The following is a 15974-nucleotide window of genomic DNA, read 5'->3' as shown; positions in this document are numbered from 1 at the left end:
CGTAAAATAACCAAGTTACAACGAAAAAACCTTTTTGGCTGTATTTCGAAAGATCAAAAAAAAAAATAAAAAAAAATTTTCCGAAACCCTCTCAACATAATCTTCAAATTTAGGGGCGGACATTAGCAATTTTTTTTTTATATGGGGACCAACCCAGTCTAAGGCGCACAGATCACACATTAAGAGCACCGAAAATTTTCAAGAAAATTAAAACTGCGGTACAAATATTGTCAATACTTCCTTTATAAAAAAGATCAAAACGAAACACAATAGTTCTTCAAAATAAATAATCGTGATGGATTTGCAGGAACTGATATATTTTCAAAATATTGGTATTTCTTGTCCAGTTTTGATATGGGAAGCGAGACGCCTTTACAGGAAGAAAAAAGTAGAGCCAGAATGGCGTGAGTTGGAGAAGCTTGAGCTGGTAGCCAGCAGGAATAACGTCCGCAAAATTTTACCACAAAAAAATCGTCCACATAGAGCAAGTTTCAAGGCCTATGCAAACTCCTGTGAAAACCGAAACGGCAACATGGTAACCGATGTCCAGAGAGGACCTCTCCGAGCCGCTCGAAACTAAATGAAGTTCCAGATAGGTTGACTTTCTTTCATGCGATTTCTTTATATTGATGCGGGAGAAAATTATACTTGCTGCAGAATTTAACTGCTCTGAACCAATATTCTATAAGAACGTAAGTTCTACTTACTCGGAACTGGAAAATGAAGCGGTATATATATGTTTGATGGTGAATAAGTACAAAACAAAGTACCAGCTGTCATTAAGCAAACAGCCGGCACATTTGCATCTTGACAATCATGCCACTTTTGGCAGACACAATTTTGAAATAGCAAAAGACTTCGTTAGTATGGGAATCAGCATTAACACAATAATAAATTCAGCCTAGAAATCCAGCGATGAATCACTCTTGCCAATAAATGCAACTTTGCACTAGGTAGTCAATTCAAAAGTAAAGTCCTTTCTCGACAAACGAAAATCTTGCCATACGCGCCACTTATCGTGTCTGTCCTAATATATGGCGCAGAAGCAAAGATACAGACAACAATTTTAAGGCAGCTCTAAGGGTGTTCGAGAGAAAAGTTCGTGGAAGAGAGTATCGAAAAGTATTTAATGATGAGTTGTACGGAGACATCAACATAGTCCAGCGAATGAAAAGACAGCGACAACGCTGACTGGGCCAAGTTATGCGTTTTAAAGGTGATGTTATGGCCAAGAAGGCATTCTTGTCAGAACCTACGGATGCAGAGTAAGAGGTCGGCACCAGTTAGCTGAGTGAAAAAGTAACTTGCACGACTTGGTGTTCGACCAAAACCGTTTAAACGGTTAAGCGCAAATTAAGTACGAAAAAAGTAAGACATTGCTGAATAGGAACCAAAACTGGTTAATTTTAGTTTTGTATTTGTTTCCAAGATATATTTTTCTGGTTTCATAAAAGCTGTTGTGTTGTGCAGAGCAGAGAAAAGCATTACTCTCAATAGCGATTTGCGGGACTTCTGGTAGGGCAGTTAAACGTACTTCATTCCAGGCCACTATAACAACTGGTAATATATTAAATATCTATGAGTTTATTTCTCAATAAAATTTACTTGAGAAGCTAATTTCTGCCTCAACACGGATACTAAATAACATAACATGGTTTAAAAAAATGGAGTTTTATCGTTAAAGGCCAGAAATTGTGAAGCTGATTGTTTGAGCATAACGAAAAAAGATGCAAACTAATCGTTAGACACCTATAAATTTACGAAAGTTGCTTAAATGGATTCTCCTGTTATATTCAAAATTAAAACAAAAAATTTAAAAATTATTTATTGACCAACTTAATAAACATTTTACTTGCTGCAAGCCATTGACAAACTCTTCCCATTAAGACAATGCAACATGCTGTGAGTGGCATGTCCAATGTTCCATGTTCTATGAATGCGACAAATGTTTGGTTTGACTCTTTGACTTACCTGAAAGTGTTGCTTGATTATTTCCGTTGAGAGGTCCACTTCGACATCCTGACCACCTGCGTGCGTGCACGAACAAGGCGTACCCATAGCCAAGGGGGAAGGAAAATAAAAGAGAAAACACACATAAAACGAGCAAAATGTGTCCAAGCGAGCAAGAATTTTGTTGTTGATTTTTTTGTTTGTTTTGTAAATACGGCGCATTGATTTGTGTTTGTCAGCCAAATTTGTTTTTGTTTTTGTAATTGTTGAGTTGTTTGTTGTATGTTTACAAATTGCAAATCATTTATATTTTAACACATTTTTTTTTGGTGATGTATTGATAAACGTTATAATTGTTGTTGTTGTTGCAGTGTACATTGTTTATCCATTATACAAATATGATATCGTTTGTAGATGGTTTTTGGTTGTTTCAGTTATTTTTTATTTTGTCGCACAATTTTATGAGTTATATGGTAAATTAGATTTTATTGATTTTATAGATATTTTTTGTTTTCGTGTTGCATTTGATGAGATGAATTATTGATATGTAAATTGGAAAGGAGACAATGGAAAAAGAGAAAATTAATAAATGAAATCATTTTCTTTTTTTTTCAATGTTGATTATAATAAATATGTATAAATTCATTTCTCTATTATATGTAAATGTAAAGGTTCTAAGTTTAATACGTATAAAAAAAATTAATATTCACATCCTTCATTAAAGTTTGTATACGGAATTACGCTTTACCATCCTACATACTTTTGTGTGTACATTCATCAGTTCTAGACTTCTTGCATTCAACGAAAAATTCTTTAGATTTTATTTTAAAAAAGCTTGTAGGTTTTTAAAAATACAAAAATGTCAGAAGTGATCCTTGACAAACCGCTTACGATTTCACAGCCCAGCAAAAAACTTCCTAAAAAAAGTGAATTGTGCTTTTGTCTACATTGGGGTATAATAAGTCCCCTCTCTCTTTCGGAGTACACTTGGGATTAGTCTGTTTGAAATGTATGCAGTCAATTTAAATACACAACACGAAAATTAGTAAAAAACATTTGATAGAATTGAAACGAATTATTTAAAAATTGCGGAGCTACCGAACCTAACATTCTAGAACAATCTGTTCCATTACCATAGTAACAATACCAATACGATTAAATAATACAAATATTGTATTATGTTTTGTAAAAAAGATAAAGTCGGCAAGAGTTCCTGTATGGGTAGAGCGAGACCTTCGTCAAAAGGACACATAGGCGAACATAGAGGACTTATCTGACAGTGCTTGTAGGGGTAAAAAAAGTACGTATCGAATAGAATTCGTAAAATTATTGAGAAGAGTAGAAAAACCATCTGACCGACTCTACCCATCGAGGCATAAACAGGAATTATTGGTTTCCCCATAGGACATAAAAAAAAAAAAAATAGATTAGGTTGAACTGGCTGGTCAATAAAGACCTCACATACGCTGAATATGTCAATAGTGTTACCAGAATTTGTTTGACGACAAAACGGAAGACCCGCAATCAGGTGCCAGGACATACGTTATAGAATAACTCCGTCCTTTCGGCAAATACGAACAGTTTTCTAATACCCAGCTTAATTGCTGCCTCGATATCTGGAATCTCTACCGCTAATAGCAGGAGCCTTGACATGGGGAGCGCAGAACACGAACACAGAACGTGCTCAACCGTGTCCTCCAGCAGCTCACACTTCCTGCACTTGCTGTTACTGACGAGATCAAACTCCATAGGATATGCTGAAACAAAAGGAGGGGTAATGAAAATGTGTAACGTGTATTAGAAGCAACGAATAGTGATTAAATTTTTAGTGAAATCTGGCGAAAAACCCTCGGAAGTAGTCACTGAGATCAGACTTGGACAGAATAGACTTTAACATTTTAGAATAGCCCTGAGATGCGTAAACAAACTCAATAGTGGGTGGAAAGAGGAGGAGCGGAGCGGATAACGAAACCGCTATATTTAACGTCTCAACACTAAACATAAAGGATTTTTGGCCGACCGGAAGAAATGACCTGCTTAAACCACATGTAACAGAATCGCCTCTGGATATTCCCTGGTGAATTGCGGTTAAAACTTTTCCAACTTGTGTGAACTTTTACACACTACTCCAACCCCCTAGTGCTCATCCACCAAAGTTTGTTTGTCGTTTGGCAAAATCCGTTTCAACGACAAGGCACGAAGAGAGTACGTAAGTAAGTCGTTGGATGCATTCTGATAGAATATATCCTGCCAAGCTATAAATGAAACTTAAAATGATCGTAAAATCGTTGAAGATAACCTTTGATGAAGCCATCATACGCAGCATCATAAGCGGCAATCTTAGAGGGACAAAGAGAGTATCTCTTCTTCTCAAAAAGCCCGAGCGACTTAAATGTGTACAAATTAAACTTAAATGCAGACGACAAACAGTTCTTTTCAGCATAAACTAACACGCACGTCTGTATACAGGGTATTGAATAAGATGGCTACAAACCTAGAGAAACCCGTAGTTTTTAGAAATTTTTAACTAAAAAAAATGTCTTGTCAATAAAATGACATGGCTGTGGCCTCATGATAGGCCCTTACGGGACAGCTCTTTGCCTATTGCCATGAATGCTTATAAACCAGCTTTCTTCAGAAAGGAAGTTAATACTCAGGAATACTAGGAAGCACACGCAGAGGGGAGAGCCTAGAATAGTCAACCGAGATTACCAAGTTATTTTAAACAAAACAAAACCAGGCTTGCTTAGCGGAATTTGAATAAATAAAAAATGTATTATTAACAAATTGATTGTTGATGTATATAGTTGTTTATTGGCCACAACTATATTAGCATTTTTGTATATAAAAATAAAAGTAAACAAGTAAGGAAGGTTAAGTTCGGGTGTAACCGAACATTACATACTCAGTTGAGAGCTATGGTGACAACATAAGGGAAAATAACCATGTAGGAAAATGAACCGAGGGAAACCCTGGAATGTGTTTGTATGACACGTGTATCAAATGAAAGGCATTAAAGAGTATTTTATGAGGGAGTGTGCCATAGTTCTATAGGTGGACGCCATTTAGGGATATAGCCATAAAGGTGGATCAGGGTTGACTCTAGAATGCGTTTGTACGATATGGGTATCAAATGAAAGGTATTAATGAGTATTTTAAAAGGGCGTGGACCTAAGTTCTATAGATGGACGCCTTTTCGAGATATCGCCGTAAAGATGGACCAGGGGTGACTCTAGAATGTGTTTGTACGATATGGGTATTAAATGAAAGGTGTTAATGAGCATTTTAAAAGGGAGTAATCCTTAGTTCCATTGGTGGACGCCGTTTCGAGATATCGCCATAAAGGTGGACCAGGGGTGACCCTAGAATTTGTTTGCACAATATGGGCATCAAACGAAAGGTGTTAATGAGTATTTTAAAAGGGAGTGGGCCTTAGTTCTATAGGTGGACGCCGTTTCGAGATATCGCCATAAAGGTGGGCCAGGGGTGACTCTAGAATTCGTTTGTGCAATATGGGTATCAAAGAAGTTAATGAGTATTTTAAGAGGGAGTGGGCCTTAGTTCTATAGGTGGACGCATTTTCGAGGTATCGCAATAAAGGTGGACCAGGGGTGACTCTAGACTTTGTTTGTACGATATGGTTATCAAATGAAAGGTGTTAATGAGTATTTTTAAAAGGGAGTGGGCCTTCGTTTTATAGGTGTTCGCCTTTTCGAGATATCGCAATAAAGGTGGACCAGGGGTGACTCTAGACTTTGTTTGTACGATATGGTTATCAAATGAAAGGTGTTAATGATTATTTTAAAAGGGCGTGGGGCTTAGTTCTATAGGTGGACCCCTTTTCGAGATATCGCCATAAAGGTGGACCAGGGGTGACTCTAGAATTCGTTTGTGCAATATGGGTATCAAACGAAAGGAATTAATGAGTATTTTAAGAGGGAGTGGGCCTTTCTGGACCAGGGGTGACTCTAGACTTTGTTTGTACGATATGGGTATCAAATGAAAGGTGTTAATGAGTATTTTTAAAAGGGAGTAGGCCTTCGTTCTATAGGTGTTTGCCTTTTCGAGATATCGCCATAAAGTTGGACCAGGGGTGACTTTAGAATATGTTTCTACGATATGGGTATCAAACGAAAGGAGTTAATGAGTATTTTAAAAGGGAGTGGGCCTTAGTTCTAAAGGTGTTCGCCTTTTCGAAATATCGCCATAAAGGTGGACCAGGGGTGACTCTAGAATGAGTTTGTACGATATGGGTATCAAATTAAAGGTATTAATGAGAGTTTTAAAAGGGAGTGGTGGTAGTTGTATATGTGAAGGCGTTTTCCAGATATCGACCAAAATGGGGACCAGGGTGACCCAGAACATCATCTGTTGGATACCGCTAATTTATTTATATATGTAATACCTGCCAAGATTTTAAGGGTTTTTTATTTCGCCCTGCAGAACTTTTTCATTTTCTTCTACTTAATATGGTAGGTGTCACAACCATTTTATAAAGTTTTTTCTAAAGGTATATTTCGCGTCAATAAAACAATCCAATTACCTTACCATATTTCATCCCTTTTTTCGTATTTGGTATAGAATTATGGCATTTTTTTCATTTTTCGTAATTTTCGATATCGAAAAAGTGGGCGTGGTCATAGTCGGATTTCGTTCATTTTTCATACCAAGATAAAGTGAGTTCAGATAAGTACGTGAACTAAGTTTAGTAAAGATATATCGATTTTTGCTCAAGTTATCGTGTTAACGGCCATGCGGAAGGACTGACGGACGACTGTGTATACAAACTGGGCGTGACATCAACCGATTTCGCCCATTTTCACAGAAAACAGTTAACGCCATAAAATCTATGCCCCTACCAAATTTCAAAAGGATTGGTTAATTTTTGTTCGACTTATGGCGTTAAAAGTATCCTAGACAAATTAAATGAAAAAGGGCGAAGCCACGCCCATTTTTAAATTTTCTTTTATTTTTGTATTTTGTTGCACCATATCATTACTGGAGTTGAATCTTGACATAATTAACTTATATACTGTAAAGATATTAAATTTTTTGTTAAAATTTTACTTTAAAAAAATTTTTTTTTTTTAAGTGGGCGTGGTCCTTCTCCGATTTTGCTAATTTTTATTAAGCGTATATATAGTAATAAGAGTAACGTTCCTGCCAAATTTCATCATGATATCTTCAACGACTGCCAAATTACAGCTTGCAAAAGTTTTAAATTACCTTCTTTTAAAAGTGGGCGGTGCCACGCCCATTGTCCAAAATTTTACTAATTTTCTATTTTGCGTCATAAGTTCAACTCATCTACCAAGTTTCGTCGCTTTATCGATCTTTTGTAATGAATTGTCGCACTTTTTCAGTTTTTCGAAATATTCGATATCGAAAAAGTGGGCGTGGTTATAGTCCGATATCGTTCATTTTAAATAGCGATCTGAGATGAGTGCTCAGGAACCTACATACCAAATTTCATCAAGATACCTCAAAATTTACTCAAGTTATCGTGTTAACGGACGGACGGACGGACGGACGGACGGACGGACGGACGGACGGACATGGCTCAATCAAATTTTATTTCGATCCTGATTATTTTGATATATGGAAGTCTATATCTATCTCGATTCCTTTATATATGTACAACCAACCGTTATCCAATCAAACTTAATATACTCTGTGAGCTCTGCTCAACTGAGTATAAAAACTGACAACATATTCCATGTACTTAGTAATTTAAATGTTTCACACAATAACAATTGAGCTGTCATAGTTGCCGAACTACTGGTTTTTTTTTTTGATTTCGCATTTAAATAGATTTTCAGTTATGTTCACAATAATAGCAGCGGCACATTTAATTTGACAAAGTGATGCGCACTAGGTCTTAGAATTATTCTTTTAATGCTCGCTTTGTATTGTTTGGTTGAAAGCCGCAAACTTGTAAAATGGCCGACCAATACAAAATACTTCCCTAATTCCACTGAAAAGAACATGAAATATGGTGGTGTTTTCACTATGGCCTGGCTCTGTTTCTCAAACCATATTTTGGATACGATTTTCAACATTTTCCTTCCATCATAGACCAATTTCTTTACATGGGTATCCTTGAGGGAACTATACCCGCAAACGATGTAAACCCTATACAGGGCCCATATTATGCTTTACAATCAGCGACTGAAAACCATTTTCACTCAAACGATAACTATGCAACTGTCGGACTATTTCTAAAATTGTAATAAGGTATAGATGAGTTTGGATTACGGATTGTAAAACGTAATACGGGCCCAGCTCAGATGGAATAACCATCTGAAGAGAACAATAACCGAAATAATCTGAAAATCTGTAGGGGATTGTGAGGAACGTGGTAAGAGTTACTAGTCATTAAGGAGACGAAGAACTCTGGTAAACCAAGTAAGGAAGGCTAAGTTCGGGTGTAACTCAACATTACATACTCAGCTGCCAAAGTACAGCTTGCAAAACTTGTCCAAACTTTTACTAATTTCCTTTTCAGCGTCACAAGGTCAACCAACCTACTAAGTTTCATCGCTTTATCCGCCTTTGGTAATGAATTATCGCACATTTTCGGTTTTTAGAAACTTTTGATATCGAAAAAGTGGGCGTGGTTATAGTCCGTTTTCGATCATTTTAAATAGCGATCTGAGATGAGTGCCCAGGAACTTACATACCAAATTTCAGTAAGATACCTCATATTTTAGTCAAGTTATCAAGTTTACGGCCAGACGGACGGACGGACGGACAAGGCTAAATGAATTTATTTTTTCGCCCAGATCATTTTGATATATAGAAGTCTATATCTATCTCGATTAGTTTATGCCGTTAGCGGGTACCGTTATGCGAACAAAATTAATATACTCTGTGAGCTCTGCTCAGCTGAGTATAAAAATATGGCAAGCTTGTTTTACTATATCCACTGAAAGGTGTAAGAAGATTAGAGCAAGACAAATGCAGCGCAGTAATCAAAAACGGTAGTCATGCTCCTAAATATCTACCAAATGACTTAAATGAAAGGTCAGAACCCACAATTTTTCATATTTATTTGTTTGCATACAGCGCTGCTTTTTTGTGGGGAGGCTGAATTTCTTATCTTATATATTATTTCTAATTGCAGTTTTTATGAACAGGTCCCTTTTTCACTCTTATTTGGAATCCAAGTCTATAAATAAGGTCTTGGTTCTAAAGATGGGGATTTGTGTATTAGCGAGCTTTGGGCATTATTAGTCGTAATGCTTTTGTTTAGCTATATTTTATTAAAATAATTTGTTAAAAATAAACAATTGTGAGCACACAAAGAAATCTATTTGTACTATGGCACTATTGTGAATATTTGATTAGAACTAACACTGCATTACTGGCAGTTGAATAGCAAAACGATTCGACTTCTTTCGGTGCAATTGAAGCGCTGCTATTTTTCTTAACATAACTGTACATACATACTCATACGATAAATTAATTTAAATATAACCGAAATGAGGTTATATTAAGAAAAAATGCAATAAAGTGTAAAAACCAAATAATTAATGCAAAATAGCTTTTAAATGCTTAATATTAACTCTGTTCATAATTAGCATATGGTGAGAAAAAAAATAATGCCCGTTAAATGGCGAGATAATGGCTCATTTGATTGCCCCAAATGATAACTGTCAGTTTTTATGCAAAACAGTTTCAACTGTTATTATGTAGATAAATATTTAATTGAATGTTTTTATTACAATGAGCTTTAAAAACCAAGTATATGCATATGACACAGGTATTCCGCAAGTATTATCCACATATGCATAGATTTTTATGTTCATATGTACATATGTATGCATGTATATGTTGGGTGTTTATTATTTTCAAATGAGTTTTTTAACCAAAAATGAATCCAGCGTTTTTAATTTAACATTCAAAACAAACTTACAAAAAACAAAGAGCTATAATTTTTCATAAAAAATTCGTACTATACTCTATATTCGCGCCTAGTTTGTAAATAACTTATTTCATGTGTCGCTGCGACAGGTGCTGCTATTAGAATCAAAACGAAGATGGATTTTTCAACCAAAGGCGAGCCGAATTTTCTAGGTTAAAAGTGCAATTTTAAAAACTAATACTAATAATACTAATAAAAGATAAAAACCGGGCTTATTGCTTTTGAATAAACAGTTATTCTGTAGAATTAACAGCATAATGGTGAATTCAACAGAGTTTTCTGTCAAAAAGACAAACTTGTATGGTCATTTCAACAGAAGAAAAACTGTGGGTCTCAAGTTAACAATATTCTGTATAAATACCAGCTTCTCTGTTAGTCTAACTGATTTTTCTGTTAAAAGAGAAAACTTTGTAATATCAACAGCAACTATTACATTTTAACAGTTTTCAGTGGTATTTTTGGGTTAACATTAATGACTGTTAGTTAACACGCCAAAGCTAGGTAGCCAACCGGGTGTGATGGTAGCGTGCTACTCCTAGCACACCGAATATCTTGGATCAAGGCCTGGAAAAAGCAACATAAAATTTTTAGAAACAAGTTTTCTTTGATTTTTATACCTTTCATGAACATGAAATGGTAAATTAACTTTGGTCCGATGTTTGTAACGTTGAGAAATATAGAAGATAGACTCACCATTAAGTATACCGAATTGATCAGAGCGACGAACTGAGTTTATATAGCCATGTGAGTCTGTCCGTCCGTCCGTTCCTGTCGCGATTTAGAAAGTATAAACGTGAAACTCGGTGATATATATTATAACATATCATAGAAGATATCCTGAAAAAATCACTTTGATCGGAGCTATATATATATAGTTATATCCCATACAACCGATCGTTCAGATAGAAAGATTTTTGGCCATTTCTCCCTTAGTTTCCAATATAAAAACGTTAAATTTGGTGATATTTATTCTAATATATCATAGAAAATTTCCTGAAAAAATCATTTCGATCGGAGCTATAGCTCCGATAACTATATGTATATAGTATATACCTATCATATACAATCGATCTTTCAGATAGAAAGATTTTTGGCCATTTCTCCCTTAGTTTCCAATATAAAAGCGTGAAACTTGACGATATATATTCTAAAATATCATAGAAGATTTCTTGTAAAAATCATTTCAATCGGAGCAATATATAATATATATCCCATACAACCGATCGTTCGGATAAGGGGGTTTTTGCCATTTTTTATTTTATATTTATCTTAAAAATCATTTAGGTATGTACATCTTCACTATATATTTCTTATCTTATATATCCGATTATTTGGAGATTACGAACGCGATAAGATTATTGTTCAGCCCCATTCATGAAAGGTATGAAGTCTTCAGCGCAGCCGAAGACAGTCCCGTCCCTTCTTGTTTCACATAGCTTTGGCTTTCTTCTGATGAATTTTGACAGCAGTATCGGTTGAACTGGCTCGTAACTTGGTTGATTTACCAACATTTTTTTTCCAATACACTATAATTTTTTTTCTAATATGAAAAGAAAACCTATCTGACAGTCAGTTGATTTCAAAAGAGTGCTGCTTTATAATCGCTGTATCCATTTGTGATTATAAAAAAATTGCTGATCTTTTGAGACTATTTACATACAGAAAACAAAGTTTTGGCCACCCAGGCGCAGTAAACCGACAATGACTGGTGCTGCTCAAAATTGGTTATATTGAAACGCAAATCAGAATGTTTGTGCAATTTCTATATAAAAAAATACAAATTAAGTTTTTAAATATTTAAAAGTTTTCGGTTCGTTCGTTAGGTGTTCAGTTTTAATTTTCTTTATAAATCAGTTTTCATTTCAAATTTTTTTTTCTGCCATAATGTTTTTGAATAACATTTAATTGTCAATTTGCTAGTGTAAATTATTTTTTTCATACCCAAGTGCGTGAGATTCAGTTGGAAGTGCTTCAAACAAATTTTCTTTACACTTTCGTAAGAAACTCAAGCACTTTTAAATGAATCGTTATTATATGTGAGGGCATATGGGAGTACGAAAAAATATACCTTCATATTTGTAGTGTAGATTTGTATCTGTGCCTATGATTCAGGGCAAAAAAAATGCAAAAGTGCTACAAGGTGCTGAGCAGCCCTGACAATGACTATATCAGTAATTAGGATCCAATCGCTATTGAGATAAATAAAATTATTCAAACATATTCAGTTTCGGCCAAAAATTATACAGTTTTTTGGTCGAACGCAAATATTGGACCGAACAGAAAAAAATCCCGATTATTCAACAAAACCGCCACTATGTTTATAAACTGGTATTATGGCCGTCGTTGTGTAGTGGTAACGAGCTCTATCTGTCATACCAAAGGTCCGGGGTTCAAGCGGCGGAAGAAGCAACAAACGAATATGTAAAAAAAGTGGTTTAAAATAAAAAGATTTGCCCAGAGGGGTTGCTCCTCTGTAATGAATTGCGAATATTCCGAGTGTATTCCTGCCATGAATAGCTTCGCAGTGAAAATCCAACTGACTTGCAAATGACGTTCGGAGTCGGCATAAAACTTGTAGGTCTCGCTCTGCCAGTTTGTGGGAGAGAAGCTATGCCTTATATCCCTCTTCTCAAAAAAGGATTTCCTCACTTTTTTTTTTTGAGTATGCAGCTTTTAGCCCATTAAATTTTAGTTTCACAAAGTTTAAGTTATTGGTGTCAAAATTATAAAATTTTTTTCCTCTGAATGGTGTTTTAGATCTTCCTCCATATGGAAAGTGAAACATTTTTTATACGGAAGAAAATCTGAAACATTCTTCGAACAAAATATTGTCAAAAATCAGTGCTTGTATCTTGTACACTTTGACACTAAAAACAAATTCAGAGAAAGTGTGACAGTTTTTCCAGAAACGTTTTGAGATTTGTTTGCATAATTTCAGTAGCACATGGGTTTTTTTACGAAGTATGTAAATAACTTCTTTGTTTTGTTTAGTAATTCCTTCTGGGTTCTATACTAAATACGATCCTCTCAAGGGAGACGCGCGTCGCTCTAACTTAACTTCTATATCGATACTACTTCCCACTTGACACCAATCATCTTTTCAATTGCAGTTTGGAACCAATGCCTCTAACAACCTTATTTTTGTGGTCAAGCCTTGTTAAAACAACAAGTTTTCTCGGATTCCCCATAAAGGATCCTGATGACAATTTGTGACCACACCTATTGCAGCTAGAAAAATAACCACAGCGCATATTGCAAAAAACCCAATTTGGTAAATAATGGACACCCTAATGTGTACATATAAAATGTGCAAAACTTTGTTGTGAATAAGTGTAACGATTGCTTAAGGTAGCTTATAATGAATTTATAAAAGAATACTTTGAAAGCTGTTCGTATTATGTAAAGTATTTTTTTAATTTATTGAATATTTTATTGGTTGATAAAAACACTTTCCATTCAGTCGAGGGCAACAGATGAATTTTTTTTGCTTGCGGCTTATTACTTGCTTGATTACCGTCAAAAAGCTACTGCTATTTTAAATTTTTTTTAGAACTTTATTTTTATCTATAACTTTCTTAAAATCTAACAGTAAAGGTTAAACTTTTGAAAAATAAAACTATTTCTCATAAAAAACAAAGGCAATATTTTTTTTGCTTTAAATGTACATCATAAATAGCAATCGATGTATACTACGCATCAAAATAATTTCGACTGGTCCTTTTTCGTTTAAATCGAATAAGATCAAAAATCATGGAAATAAATTAAAATCAATATTATTGAAATATACAAATAAAATAATTGAAAATAATAGAGACGAAGACGCCAATTAGTAAGAGAAAGTATAAAAATGTTCCAATTAAGGGTCTTAATTCAGACTAAAATGTTTAAACTGTACTTCAACTGGGTTATACGAACGAAAGCACCTCCTTTTTGGCTATCGAGAATTATGAAAGTTTGGAAAAAGGACTTCACTAGCTATAGAGGTTAGATTGAACAAGACGGTTCGTGAGGACCTCATATATACTGAATAAGTCCAGCATGACTTTCCAGTTCTTTATTTTTAGTGATAAGAATAACTTTGTAAGTGCAAGGTCGTAGGACCTGTACAGGATTTTCAATACTTTGCAGCCACGCTTTTCTGCTCGGTAGATCATGTTCAACTTCAGTCTATTTTAAGTTTGTTCAATCTGGTTTTGACGTCTATGGTAAAGATTTCGAGGCCGTTTTTGCTAGCTCGTTCCTTTTTTCAAAGAACTAATAAAAAAATATCATTCTCCTCTGATTATAATCATATTTATTTTCATAACGTCATTTACTTATGAGATAAATTTACTAAAAGTGAATCTTTTTGGCTCTCACAACAAGCCCAATTTAGGCTTTAAACAAAAATTAAAACAATTTAAACAGCTAACTCATTAATAAGAACTGTTTTTATATCAAAAGTTAACGTAAATATTTACACACAAAAAGAGCTTTTGGTAATTTACAAACTTTTACTATTTACATCATGTAACCACGTTGTCTAACTACTTTATTTGACAATTTTAATTATTCTGCTATGTATGTTTGTAAATTATTTATTAGCTAGTAGTAAATTAAATAGTGCATTTAATTAAAAGTTCAAATAATCACCTATAAATATTTCGTTGCGCTTTTTACAGCATATTTTACTAATTTTTTTTTCTAGTTCTGTTCTATATATTCCAGCTCATTTGTTACAATAAACCACATTTTAAATGAACAAACTAACCAAGTACAAACATGTGTAGCTACATCTGGTTTATTTATTCATATGTAACACAAACGGCAACATGCCCCATTCAACAATGGCAACTCTGTAGCCCATCATCAGTTACAAACTCAGCTAAGCGGATCGCAAACCAATTTTTTTCATATCACTTGACCAATGACGTTGACATCGCGCTCGTATTGGGCCATTTGATTAATATCACTTTAAATGCGTTCGTTGTCTGCCATGCGACTATGAATAGCGGCAAAAAATGTATGAAAAGACTGTGCAAAATTCGACCAACAGAAACAATGGGAATTTAACGGTAACGGCAAACACGGTTGCCATAGAAAATAATTTTGAAGACCCAACATTTCTTATGCAAAAAAACCGAAATATAAGAAACAAATTGAATTTCAAGCCGTGACTGTTAGTGATGAGTGCCGAAAAGTTATCGATTCCCACTAAACTATGTATGCTCTGATCTTTGAAAAACTTTAGTCGCCGAACTCTAGGGATATGTAGCCTAATTGTGTATCTCGAACGATAACTTAGACGAATGAACCGTCTGCTGACATTTTCGTTTCTTGTTGCGATCGGGTATATCTATCTTTCATATCAGCTTAATTTTTTTTTGCTATCGTCTTCATTACGTTAATAGCAAATACGAAAAAATAAAACTTTGTTTGCGTCTTTCCAAAAATGTTTAATTTTGAATTACATCTGTTTACGATAAAACGTGCGATAAACTGCTATCGCGTCAGTAGTGGAGGAATCTGAGGAAAGGCAAATATATAGAAGCAGATTGTGCGACCACACCAATGTAATGGAACTACCTTATGCTAGGAAGAGTGAATAAAAATATTTGTTTTTTACAGCTTTAACATAAATTTAAAGTGTTTTCTATATAAAAAAAATTGTAAATTCTGAAATCTTGAAGAAAAAGATTTTGCGTATTTTGTTATTCACACGAGCCACTGTGTAAGTTAACTTTAATAAAATAATAATATTGGTTTTAGATTCGTGGCGAATTTAAAAATAAACAAAGAAATTAGTTATCAACTTCTTTTAAAATAAACTGGAAAAATGCATTTCAATTCTCATCTCTATATACACTGAATCATATTGACATAATTGTTAAAAAGAAGCCAAAAATATAAAAAAAAAAAAACTGAAAGTTTTACACGCTATGCTTTTGCTCAAAACTACGAAAATTATTTAGCAACATTACGACGATTTGGTTAAGTATAATACTCTTGTATCTTTTTTGCACCATTACCGTAACTCTTTCGTCTTATATTCGAGTTACAAACTACCTACCTAAATGAAAATAACGCAACGATTAGCTGTTTTTGTTTGGTCAGGTGAACG

At 34.5% G+C, this 15974-nt stretch overlaps 1 protein-coding gene across 7 annotated transcripts in view; it reads right to left on the bottom strand.

Annotated features, from left to right (window-relative positions):
* The window catches only part of Gfrl (Glial cell line-derived neurotrophic family receptor-like), a 590185-nt gene that overhangs the window by 49859 nt on the left and 524352 nt on the right, over positions 1-15974 (bottom strand). For 6 of the 7 annotated variants that reach the window (XM_067762822.1, XM_067762821.1, XM_067762823.1 and 3 more), the window contains one exon: positions 1972-2027. The exons of the other annotated variant lie outside the window; for it this stretch is intronic. In XM_067762822.1, the coding sequence (XP_067618923.1) occupies positions 1972-2027 (56 nt within the window). The remainder of the gene's footprint in view (positions 1-1971; positions 2028-15974) is intronic. 7 annotated transcript variants of the gene reach the window in all.

Source organism: Eurosta solidaginis, chromosome 1 (genome assembly GCF_040869045.1).
Source record: "Eurosta solidaginis isolate ZX-2024a chromosome 1, ASM4086904v1, whole genome shotgun sequence".
In the NCBI taxonomy this organism is placed as follows: Eukaryota; Metazoa; Arthropoda; class Insecta; order Diptera; family Tephritidae; genus Eurosta; species Eurosta solidaginis.
This window is presented reverse-complemented; position numbering and strand designations above follow the sequence as displayed.